The following is a 13,269-nucleotide window of genomic DNA, read 5'->3' as shown; positions in this document are numbered from 1 at the left end:
ATGGCAAATAACTCTAGTGTCTTGGCCAAGAAAATCCCAAATGGGGTCAAAAAAAGTCAGACCCAACTGAAATGACTGAATAACAATAACAAAATGTGGAAAATAATAGAATCTACCTTCCAGGGTTGCTATGAGATTATCCTGAGACAAGACACAAAATACTTTGAAAATTTTCCAGTACTCTATATATGCTGTTACTATTATTACTACTAGATTCTTTCATCAAATTTAGTTTAGTTTCATCAAGTTTGGCTTAGTTTCCTTATTATAATATTTGTTAAAAGTTTTGTATTCTCTGATATGCTATTTATTTTTTTCCTTCTGGTTTTAGGATTGTCTCTGTTGAGACAGTATCTGCATATGAGAGACATTTGTTGAAGCTTTTTCTCTTGATATTCTTTGGCATTTTACCCTCTTTTTTATTCCTTCATCATTTACTGTCTGGCTTCTCACCCTCCTGGTGAGCAGGCCTCTGAAATGATAGAGAAAGGCTGCCTCAACACAACATCAGAGGACATAACGTGTCATCTTGGATCTCTGCCTTGAGTAACCTTTGTGGAGGGAGATAGGACTGGTATCAGTTGGGTTTCAGTCCCCTTTCCTGCAGGTCTGATGTAGCCATGCATGCTGACACCTTTTTTTTCCTTCCTTCTTTCACATGGTTGGGCAAAGTCAATATCTGAAGCTTCAACAGAGTTGGGAAAGAGCTAAGATATTCAGGTAGAGTTATTAAAGTTGCAGAGAGGTGAGGTGATAGTCCCTACTCTAGGGCCACACCCCAGTCATAAGGCAGAATGATTAAGCCTGCTTAATTTCTCCTCTTCTCTCTTTTCTTTCATGTGGCTGGCTAGAATCTATATCTGCCATTTCTTGCAGGGTACTTGGGCAGAGTCATTGAAACGACATAGATCTCTAGGGTCAGGCTCCACACACACCCCTAAGTTTGTTTGTGCTTTTACTCTGGGAGCAATGAGGCTTGTGATGGAGAAATGTTTGGGGAACATTCTGCATATTAGAGTTCTCCAATATTAATTGGTAAAGGATTTTATCTGGTCTAGAATTTGGTCCTCTTCTTCTGAGGATTTAATTGTAGTTACACTCAATCTCATATATAACTTCTTTGGGGTATGGAGGGGATTTGGAGAATGCTGAAAATATTTCAAGTAACTAATCTGACATTTCATTGATCATGTAACCCATAAGTCTCAAGGAAACAAGTATTTTTGTTAGTCACATTCATTTTTTATGCCTCTCAAGCATGATTCAGTGATCTAAAAGGGTGGCATGCACATGCACGCACACACACATAGATCACATAGAAAATTCCATTGGTCATATTTCTATCTACTTAAATTTAAGCTCATACTCCTAGAAAACTACATATCCTCTTTTCTTTAAATAAAAATTTTATATTATTCTTCTAACTATATCAATAATTTTTCAAAAATTCTTTTTTTCCCTTGAGTTCTGCCTCTAAGAATATTTTTAATGATGAGGTTAGATGAATAAGCAAGGAAGGCCTAAGAAAGACTATGACTGACTGTAAACCCATACTTAAAACAGATGCCATATCCATTGGGTACTGGGAAACCAGCTAACAGAGACAAACCTGTAGTACTGGATCTAGACAAGGGGTGGCCCATATGAATCAAAGGTCCCTATAAGGCAAAGAGGACGTTGTAAAAAACAACAGACCTCAAAGAACAGTTGAGTCATTAACACACGAATCATAGAAAGAACTATTAACCATGTTGGATCTTTCCATCTATTTAACAATATCAATAGGTCTTGCTTTCAACTATCAAGGACAACTCTAAGTCAAACTGCACTTGATATTTTCAAGAATCTATGAAAAGATAAAAACATGTCATTCAAAATGGATTAGGCAGATTCAGTCAGATAACTACTCCCTTATGCCTACATAAATTAATCCCAATTATTTGTACATTATCAATGCTATGCTCTGTATGGCACATGTAGAGACATAGGCCTTGCTCTCTAGATTCCCAATTTCATTTATACAGACTGCATGATTCACAAAAAAACAGAGACACACATTGGGGGAAAAGATGTGCAACCCTCAGAAGGACAAGTTTCCTTGGTATTTAAAAAAAAATCTCAATGGTGGTGCCTAGTCATTGAAAGACTTCTTTGAGGCAGCAAATTTCCAGGAGAGACTTGGGGAGGGGAATGACTAGTCACTTGGCAAGAAGAGAAAGGCAACCTTTGGCATGGGAAGGCAGTATGGATAAAGTAAAAAGAAGAGGCTTAAGTGACTAACTTCAGGAAAGGAACAAATTACTGGAAAGTCGAATAAACTTTCAGTTAGAAAAAGAGAGTAACCTGAAGACTGAATTATATGTGGGTAAGAACACTTATCAAACTCTTACCTGTCAAAAAGAAAAAGAAAAGAAAAGAAAAAATACTTAGCTCTAACATGTACTGAACATGGAAACTTTCAGGGGTATTGGTTAATGAGCATTAAAAAAGATAATAAATTTATCAGATTGGGAAATTACCTAGCTTAACTAGAATTGGATATAAAAGAACAACTTTCTGACACAGCTTGTTTTACATAGATGTATATGCATCATAGGTTCAATCATCTCTTTATACACAGCTATATACAAGAAAATCCTGCTATAACATAGCATGAAATATAAGTGTTAGCTCTGCACCCCCCCAACACTAGCTTTATAAGAGGTTTTTTTTTTACTACATTCAATTTATTAATCTATAAAAAGAATATTCAACTAATGAGTTTTTGCTTGGATTTATTAATAATAACAACAATCATCATCTCACACTTAAATAGTACTTTAAGATTTGAAAAGCACTGAGAAGTCTATAATATTAAACGAAAATGTACCAGAAAATTTGACTTGGTTTTACTGTGTTCCCACCATAATCAGCTATCATAGGCAGATAGGAAAATGTGTTTCTCTAAGAAAAGCAAAACAAAACAAAATGCTTATTTACCACAAATGCATATTTGGACAAGGAAGTGTCTGTTCAGTTACAAGTTACAAGCACCGAGCACCATAGGGACAGAGAATAACAATCTCCATCACTGGACTTTTCATCTCATCCTAAAATGATGTGCTGTGGCAGTTGTGAATTGGCAAAGCCTTGGGACAAGTAAACATCTGGTTCAAGCCACTAAACTAAGCCTAACATTCTATTCTTAGCTTCATCTTACTGCAACTAAGAAATTAAGATATATGCACAAGGAGATGGTCAGTGAGTTCAGCTATGAAGTTATTTTGACAGTGTGACAAAAATAAAGTTTATTTTTTCTTCACAGAAATGAGCCTTTATCAGCAGGCATGGAAACATGGGCCTTTTTTTTAAAGGGAAAAAATGGGTAAAGCTCAAAATGTGTGGTTAGACATGGTGGCCCTATTTTTTTTTTTAAATAAAATGGGTATTGACCTTTTTTTAAAACCTGTCCTGGGACAGACACACCTAAGTAAATTCAGACTGAGACATAAAGGCACAAGTCCAGATACTTGGGGTCTAATACACACGAAACTACACATCTCCAATGTAACCATATAGGAAAGAAAAATGGGAAAGCGAAATAGACTTCAAGTTCCTGAGCCATCAAGTATTAATTGCTCCAGACCTGATGGGTTGGGTGGGGGGAGAGGTCCTCAGAAGGATCCATGATAAGATGTAAACTAGAAAAGGCACAAAGGCCTTGTTGTAGGAGGTAACGGGTGCTTTGAAAATGTTTGCAGAAAGAATGAGTCAGTTTTGCAACCAATGGCAAGCACTAGTGAAATGGCTAGGTGGGGCTAAAGATAGAGAACATAGTCAGCCATCTGATCCACATGGGAATCTCCTTGGAATATCTTTCTACCATAATAAAATATAAAGAATATGCAAAGAATTATAAGAAGCAAACAAGCAGGATAAAGAAAACAGAATAAGAACCACCAATATATACAAGGCCATTCTTCAGCGACTTCACAATTTTTGCATGTATGTATTCCATCCATCAGTACAGCTCACATTCCATCCGAACCTTATCCTGTGTGATCCCTTCCCATATTCTCTCATTAATTCTCCAAAAACTATCTACTTAATGAATCTTCTAGAACTTCTTACATCTCTTCACTCTTTTGGGAACCAGAACAGTACTTCAATTGTTCATCTATTACTATGTGCTCTTGCTACATAATTGGCCTGTCTCCTTTCCTGATCATACATTTTCATGAATGATTTATCTCACTTCTTGTATGTAGGTAGTTGTTGGAAGTAAGCAACAACCAACTTTCACCCAGAATGCATCTATCAGTTGAGTCATTCACAAGTTTTATCCTTCAGCTATTAGAGGATTCCACAAGTCATAACCATCTAGTATCACTTGGAGAACATTTGTTTTAAAAGGGTACGTGTGTGTGTGCATGCGGTGTGTGTGTGTGTGGTGTGATGTGTGTGTGCACGTAGGAGGATAGCTTGGACTATTAAAAGGACTGCACAATTTTCCAAATGTAATCCATCCCACTCTCTTCCTTCTATTAAATTTTGGGCCCAATTCACTGTTCAAATGCAGTACCTAGCCTCTCTAGCTCCCTCCCTCAGCCCTACACACACACACACACACACACACACACACACACACACACACACACCAACTCAATAGACTGGTCATCCAAAATCATATAGCTGACACAATAACTATGGCAATATTTTAAAATTCAGTAAAGCTGATAGGTATACAAATTTTGAAAAGATATGGGAAGGGAACATAAAGAAAAAAAGCTACAGAATTTTGTTAAAATTTATGTATATTGATAATTAGTCTCTCCCATACATTTTTCTACTCTCCTTTTTCCCTTTCCCTTGCTTATGCCTGAGGTCTAATAATACCAAGAAATACCCACAAATATTAACTGAACCCACTTGTGGCACTTGGTCTTTGGTTATGAAGTAAGCATTGCCTAACTATAAGATACAAGTAAGTGGCATGACACTTAATAAACTACAAAATTTGACTGCTAAGAAATTAACACAAATACTCACTGGCCCAAGTATTTTCACAACAGTTCTTCTGAAAATTAATTTTTTTTTTTTTGCTGATGTGTCCCTCCACTGACACAGGTCACAACTCTCTAACCCCTTATCAAATGATCTTTAGGAGTCAATGTGTTAAAAAAAAAAAAATTCCCTACCTGTTAGCCCCTTAGTGTTCAGATTCTGAACTTAGCTGGTCTGGTCCTCAGATAGAAAGTCTATAATCAGGCTAATTACCAACTGAAGGTTAGTAGAACCTGGAAGATTATGGGCTCTGCTGACAGATTCCAAGAATCCAGGATCACTTCTGTGCCATAAGGCATTGATCCAAGTAGGATCCAAGTAATCCAAATCCATTAGTGGAGTTATTGTTATGTATGTAGCAACATTAATGAAATCAGCCTTTTGCCCTATTCAACCTATATGATTGATAGAGAACAAGTCTAAGACCAACTAACTATTCATCTGAAGAATCATAAAGGGTCTCCATTGTTTTTTCCAACATAGATCCATTAACACAATTTTTTACTCCAAGATTTTGTCCATATCTCTCTTTTTTTCTCTCTCTATATATACACACACATACATACACACATGTACATACACACATATATTTATATACACATATATGTACATGTGTGTATATACACACATATACATATATAGCCACTGGATACATACGACTCCAGAAGAGAAAGTGAGTCTGGTTACTTTGTATAACCCTCCCTAACTTAAATCCAATTCACTTGTATGTCATGGCATCACCTCCCCAATGTCATGGTCCTCTTCAAGAACGAAGAACAAACAACAACAATATATATAGAACAAAAAAGGAAGTATTGAAAAATAGACAAGATGAGAATCTGACCCATGGAATAGTCAATAAAGAACACCTGGTCCTTCAAATAACAACTCCTCTGAATATTGTAGAAAATTTTGTTGTGTGAAATAAAAGGCTGGGAAACCAAGTTCTCTGTCTATTCATTGACAAAATAGGTACTGTTGTGAATATATGGTCTTATTGATTATTTAGTTTGGGTCTTCAGGCATATTATTCAGTTGCAATGGTTAGTGCCCACAGAAGAGTCTTTACACAGTATTTGGGTGGAAAGAGGCAGATCAGCTTAGAATGCCAATAATGAACAATTCTGGCCCATGGCAGAAATTCAGGTGGCACTGAAGTGTTAGAAACTGAAATTGATTGCCTCTTTCTGGACAAATTTAAAGAACAATTTTAAGTGAAGAAAGGTAAATAAAACTACGTCTGAGTCTCAGGTTGTACTGTACTGCAGAGCTCAGCTTGTTTATGTCTGCATTGACTAAGTGAGAAACAATGAGAAAGTGTTTTCTTCTTTGCAGTGCCATCATTACTACACTAAGAGTATTGATGGCCCTGTTACTATGGTTACATGTGTCTGCCAATTTCTTCCTATGAAGTGTGCACTGCTAGACAACTGAAGGGGCTCTTCATCACCATTATTTAGTGAAACTGGACTGAGGACCTTGTAAATACACCTAGGTTTTCAAAATACCCAAGCAGATGAATAACAGGGACATCAAAGAGTGAGTAATTATTTTACTAAGAATATAACAGAATCAGTTACCACAAGAAGCACCTTTGAAGAACACTGGCTCTGGATCCTTTGGAACTGGGTTCAAATTCTGATTCTTAGACTTACTATCAGTTAGACCTTAGACTTCCCTGAGCCCTCAGACCCTACATCTATAAAATGAGGGAACTGTACTAAAAGACCTCTGGGATTCCTTCCATTTCTAGGTCCAAGAACTATGAAAATACAGCTAGGCAGATGATAGCATGGTATAACTTTTGGTATGTCTCAATAGATGACCCAGGGGAAAAAATTCAGAATGTTATGATCTGAGTCCCTATTACAGCATGGGGAAATAAAGAGTTAAACGACCTTAGACTCCAGATTCAGGGACATCCCTGTTATGTTACATCAATTGTCTTTTCTGACTGCAAAATCTTAGAAAGAGGTAGCATCACCAGCTGGTGCAAAGACCTGAGGATTACATATATAAAAATCACCCCTAACAATCCTCTCTTGTCCACAAGCCAAGATAAAACAGTGGGTCTTCCCTTTCCCCAACAGTTTTCATTTGGCCCTTGGATGATATCTAAGATATTGATTGTGAGATCAGCTGGCCCAACTTACCCATTTTACAGATGAGATAACTGAAGTCAAGAAAGATTAAATGATTTTCTCAAAGACACATAGCTAATAAATGATCATGCCCCAATCCAGTGAGCTATACACTGTGCCATATGTGTTCCTTTTTCTTTTTCAAGGTTGCCCTTGAGGTTAATTTTAACCTAATTTCACCCATATAAAATACCAGGAAAGGTGGCACAAAGTGTAATTTGCCCTAGGCTCTGAATTCTGCTAAGGATGGATGGATGGCTCAAAGCACACTCTCTCTGATGCAATAGTATATTATTTGAAATGCCAGATTTAAAAAAAAAGGGTATAGTGTATGACTACTGTGTTGCAAACCTCCTAGTCTACCCTATACCTATTGGCATTCTTGTTGCAACTTTTTAATAACTGTTTCTCATCCTTTCAGTTCAGTTTAAAGGTTGTAGCTTTGCTTTTTTTAATCATAAGAACAAGAAGTCTTCAGTGTCAGCCTTCTTCTCTCTCATTGACAGGAATTGCTTGAGAACCACCTGAAATTCAATGTCAGGTATGCAGTGATCAACAACTATTATAAGTAAACATCATTTAAGATAGGTTTAAAATCTTCTATGGCAGGAAGATATTTTAGAGATTTGACAGTGGGCCTGCTTCCCTGTCCCACCCTCACCCTTGTCCCCAGCTCAGAACCAACAATATCCTAGGCTACAGAAAAAACTTAGGGGAAACCATAATGCTGAAGCCCATCCCTAAAGAGGAATGTAATTTAAGCAAAGACAGAACTGTTTTGAATTTGATTGCAAAGATCACCTAATTTTTAGGTTACCCATTTATAAACTCCTCCCTCCCAGTCATCATTATTCCAAGTCACAGACAAAAACACAATACTTGAGAAGGTACAGCATCTCTTTAAGGATCAATCTATAGAGCAACACACTATAATGGAAAGAGCACTGTAACTAGAAGTCAGGATAAGTAGATTCTGCCACTAATTAACAGTGTGACCTTACTAGTCAGAAGGAACTAGATGATTTAAAATATCTCTGCACAATGTTAATTTAATAAGGATTCCAGTTATTTTAAAAGAAAAATAATTAAGCATTAATCTAGAGCATAACAAAGATCTATGAAGAGCCAGGACTAGGGTAGAAATAGAGTATAAATTTGAAGGGCCTATAAAGTGGGAGGGTTTTTTTTAAGTTGCTTTGAAAAGAGAGTATTTAGACTAGTGACTAAAGCATAAAGAAGAAACCTGAATTTCTATGTGAAACTGTACAAGTCCCTTCCTCTGTTCATTGATTGGCTCACTTGAAAAAGGGAGTTAATACTTTCATCCAATACCCACAAATACTCCCAGATGAAAACTACAAATTAGATTTTCTTTTTTATGAGTTGTTAAGCAGGTGCTTGAATGCTCCTGGCCTTTTTCCATAGAAGCAATGCATTGAAAAGAAAAAGTAAAGAAAGATTGGTTTGGGAACAGAAGAGAGGAAAAGCAGTAGAAAACAAAGGACTATTTTTGTCACTTGTTAGTTGAGGTCTCATAAGTTTCAAAGTCTCTTTTTAATAACCATTAAAGAGTCAAGAGGCATTTAAGTGCCTACTGTGAGCCAGGCTCTGTGCTAAGTGCTAAAGCATTCAAGGCATAAAGAATAAAGGGACAGACTGGGAGTCAGGAAAACCTGGGTTGACTCCTGCCTCTGACACATACTAAGCTGGGTGGCAATGGACAAATCACTTAACCTCTCAGTGTCCCAGGCATATCGCTAAGATTTTTAAGACCAAGAAGAGTTACCAACCTACAAAAAACTAGAAGAAGTTTCCATATCAGAAGTTTGTGCTTAAAGATTCAATCATAGGACCCAGGATCCAACCCCTCAAAATATAACAGTTCATTCAAACAGTAAGTTCTTATACAGTGTATTTCTATTTACTTTAAAATTATCAATCAGTATTCTCAAAGGATCTTCATTCTCAGGATTCCTGACATGTTGCTATCTCATACTGAAGTCATATGACACTGGCTATTTTAATATATTTAATTCAGTTATGTGAATGATTCCATGTGGTACAGCAGTTACTTACTGTGACCTTGGAAAACTCACAAACTCCTTGTGTGGTAAGGGTCATAATATCTCCTCCTCCTTCCTTCCTTCTCCACCCACAAAATAAGGATGGAATAGACTATGTGACCTGACTGGAGAGCTTCCAATGAAGTCAGAGTCAAAAGAATTATACTGCCATCACTGGCTCATCTGTAGAAATTGTAGAAAGGATATTGTACATTAGATATGGGATACTGGAGTTCAAAGCACTGCTTTGGTCTGGTCCAGGCACTTATGACTTAACTTACATTCCAGTTTGTATGTTTAATTATACAAGCCAACAATTCAGTCTCTTTGTAATTTATAGCACACTTCAAGAGATACCTTTGCTAGTAAGACAAATTGCAGTGCCACCTGGACAGAGAGGCAGTGAACTGTGAACACAGAGAGCTGGCAGACTCTAAGCAAACACGAAAAGCAATAAACCCAGGATAAAACCCTGAGGAACACCTTTTCACATCTGAAGAATTAGAGAATAAAGATTTAGGAACAACTGATAGAAATAAAGTCAGTTATATGATGAAAGTAAAATGTTAAATCACAGCAATGCTTGAAGGGACTTGAACCAGAAAAAAAAAAATCACCCAGTTAATTATACTCTTTCAGATAAACTATGACTAGCCATTGCGAAAGTTTGATAAAACCACAAATACAGTTCAAATGATTGAGATTACTTTTACAGAAGACCACACACTGCACATTAACAGTATCAATATAAGACTTACGATGCAAAGAAAATTCCATTTAGATTAGGCAGCACCACACTTTGCTGGGTTCTGTCATGGATAATGATAAAACTAAATTTAACGCTGCGCTGCATGGTGCTGAAGTTTGAATTACAAGAAGAGCTTATCGTTAACTTGATTTGATCCTTTATGTCTGTAGTTTGCATATACTTGTTAACCACTTCTTGGAGTGTAATTCCCAGATGAGGCTATACATTTCAGCCTACTAATCGCTCTCTCCGTGAACTATAAATCTCGTTCTTCCTCCCCACCCCATTCATACTTCTGACAAGTCTTTACACTGTTGGCTGGCTTCAGAGTAATGAGAGATGGACTCATTCCTGCCTCTCTTCGGTCTTACCTGCAAATAATCCGGGGAGTAATTTGGCTCGGCCATGGCTCGTTTACTTAGAAAGTCACTTTCCTCCCCCAAGATTATGGTTTGGCACATTCACTTCAAGAAAGCTTACACGTCCCATCTGGAGCACCACTGGGTTTTCCATGGGCATAACTACTCCTGTTAAGATATTCATTTCAATCAGCATTGACAAGATGCAGAGACAGTTGCTCATTTCTCAGGGGTCCCTTGCTTTCTCTGTGTGTTGTTTCCATTACAGAGTACAGAAGACTAAATCCTTGGACTAGAATGTCTATGATTTGGACTAAGGCTCTCACTAGTTTAGGATCGATCCATTAGGTCTCGTGCATTTGTTTACTCAATGACCTTACATGCCTCATCCCCTGCTCCTCCCTTAAGCATTCACCTGCATTTCTGGGCTCAGTCAAAATCATCCCACTTTATGCACAAGTTAAGGGGGGATACAGACTCATGTGATTCTGCCTAAATGAAATACTGATTTGTTGAATCTAACAATGCTCTTCGCCAGTCCAATTGTCAGTATACTGCTGAGATCCCTAAATTTCCCAATCCACCTCTACCTACACATCTCTCTCTGCAAGCACACCCAGAACTGAGAAATTCTACTACGGTCAGCCTAGAAAAAAAGAGCTGGCCTGAGTTGTAAGATAGAAGGTTATGAACGTGGAATGTTATATTCAGCTGCAGAAACCTTAGCCACAGAGGACACGGGAGTGGGGAGAGTCGTAGGAGGGAAGAGTAGGATAGTATGCCGAGTCGGGCGTGGAGGGGGAGAGAGAAGGGGGAGAGTGAGTCCCTCTTCCGCCAAAGGGAAAAGCAGACAGGTGGGTCGAGTCTCTTTTACCCAGTTTCTGGTTCAAAGACCTGGGAAGCTTCCCCAACACGTTTTCGACACCCAGTGTCCAAGCCCAGGCTTCCAGGATGAAATTCAAAGACTTCCTGGTACTTTTCTATCCTTTGAAAACTACTTTTCTTTCACCTTGCCCCAAACTGTGTGCGTCTGTGTTTAGGCGAACAACATAAGGTACTTACTAAATTCTTCACCTATTGTCACAAACAACCTAGTGTGCTGGGTGGGCACCAGTCCACGACTCCCACTCTCTTCCTTCCCCCCGCTCCCTCCCACACCATCCCAAACAAGAAAGAGACCGCCAAGTTAAAGCCGGGCATCTCAACTTCAGAGTTAAGTTCTGACCCCATGAACTGGGCTTTCTGGACCCACCTCTTGGCATCCGGCGTCCTGCCTCCTCCCGCAGCCTCTGCCGCTGCTGTATTTCATCTTCCTTCCTCCCTCCCTGTCTACTCCTTTCAATGTAGGGTACAACCTAACCGTCCCCGGGGTAGGACCCGGTTAGGACGCACTGGTGTGCCCAGGTTGAGGCTTGTTGGGACGCAGGAGCCAGCAGCCACTCCCTGACCGTGGTTTGTGAGAGAGAAGAGGATTTGAGAAGAGGTAAGGCGAGGTCAGAGAGGACGGAAGCTCCATTTCCTTCTTGGTGCCAAGGACACTGGGGGACCTGCGGCGCGCGCGGGGAAAAGTTTGCCCCTCACCACTTACCTGTCCCAAGTTCAGATACCCATGCGCCGAAGCGACTCGGTCCGCCTCGGCTGGACCTCCGAGTACTTCCACAGCCCAGTGGTTGGTGTAGACTGTGGGGGACCGCAGCGCCGCGCAAGCGGTGGGCAGCGCGAGCACCAGAAGCCAGGTCCAGCAGCGCATAGCCAGCAGCCGAGAGCCTGTCCTCCTCCTGCTGCCGCCGCCGCCGCCGCCGCCGCCGAGTCCTCCTCTGTCTCCTCCTCCTTCTCCTCCTCCAGCACGCAGCAGCCTAAGGGATCGGGGCGGCTGCGAGCACCGCATGGCTTTAGCCCGGCTCGTTCAAGTGCCTGTGCAGAGTGCAGGGCTGGGGGGGTGGGGTTGGGGCTTTTTAAAGCCAGCGCCGCTCCTGGGAAGCGCCGCCGCGAGGGAGGAAGGGAGGGTGGGAGGGCGCGAGGGAGGGAAGAAGGCTGAGGCGCATTCTCGCCGAGGCTCCAGGAAAGTTCCCGGGATGAGCGCCGACTCGTGCCGCGCTCGTGTGGAGCCTCACGGGCTGATCCTCCGGCCGCCCAGAGAGCCCGGTGCGCCTCGGGGAGCGCGGGGCAGCCAGCCTGCCCTCCCCGGGAAAGTGGGTCGGGGTCAGGTAGGGTAGAGCTCCCAGCTACTAAGGACTGACTCTCTATGTGGGAAATGCTCTGCAGGACTTGACCCCTGCCTTCGGGGAAGTTACCGCAGTGTTGGGAAAGAGAGACACAGCACATAAAACAATTAAGGATATAGGATATGGGATCAAGGCTGCGTTGGCAGTACAAAGAATGCTTGCAGGATTTAGAGAAAGAGGATCAAGTGTCTGGTGTGCTTCTCTCACTTGGGCTTGTAACTTTGGGCATGCCAATTAATCCAAATAAGCCTCAGTTTCCTCATCTGTAGAATAGCTAACATTTATATAGAGCTTGAGGTTTGCAAAGCGCTTTCCATTTATTATCTCGTTTGAGGTAATATATTACTTATTAATAATTTTTTATCTCATTCGATTCTCTCAACGACCCTGTGCTATTATCCTTACTTTCTCCCCATGACTCTATGAAATAGGGCTATTCTTATCTCCATATTACAGATGAAGAAACGGGGTCTGAGGGTAAATGATCTGCTCAAGGTCACACTGTTGGTTGTTACTAGTGTCTGAGGCAGGATTGGGACTCAAGTCTTTGAGACTCTAACTGCAGCACTCTGGCTACTTTGCCACCTAGCTGCTGCCTCCAACCAAATGAAGGTGTTGCTAGACTAATTACCTCTTGGGTTCCCTCCAGCTCTACAGCTATGGATCCTCTATATTCAAGAGACATCTTGG

At 40.3% G+C, this 13,269-nt stretch overlaps 1 protein-coding gene across 2 annotated transcripts in view; it reads right to left on the bottom strand.

The window, feature by feature from the left end:
* PCSK6 (proprotein convertase subtilisin/kexin type 6) overlaps positions 1–12,310 on the bottom strand; it is a 251,900-nt gene extending 239,590 nt beyond the window's left edge. For both annotated transcript variants that reach the window (XM_069098448.1, XM_069098449.1), the window contains exon 1: positions 11,943–12,310. In XM_069098448.1, the coding sequence (XP_068954549.1) occupies positions 11,943–12,242 (300 nt within the window). In that variant the 5' untranslated portion in view covers positions 12,243–12,310. The remainder of the gene's footprint in view (positions 1–11,942) is intronic.
* Positions 12,311–13,269: the final 959 nt, after the last annotated feature.

Source organism: Petaurus breviceps, unplaced genomic scaffold, assembly GCF_028583685.1.
Source record: "Petaurus breviceps papuanus isolate PSGF00001 unplaced genomic scaffold, PetGlider_PUasm1.0 37, whole genome shotgun sequence".
Lineage (NCBI taxonomy): Eukaryota > Metazoa > Chordata > Mammalia > Diprotodontia > Petauridae > Petaurus > Petaurus breviceps.
Note: the sequence above shows the minus strand (reverse complement) of the source record. Positions and strands in the feature narration are given on the sequence as shown.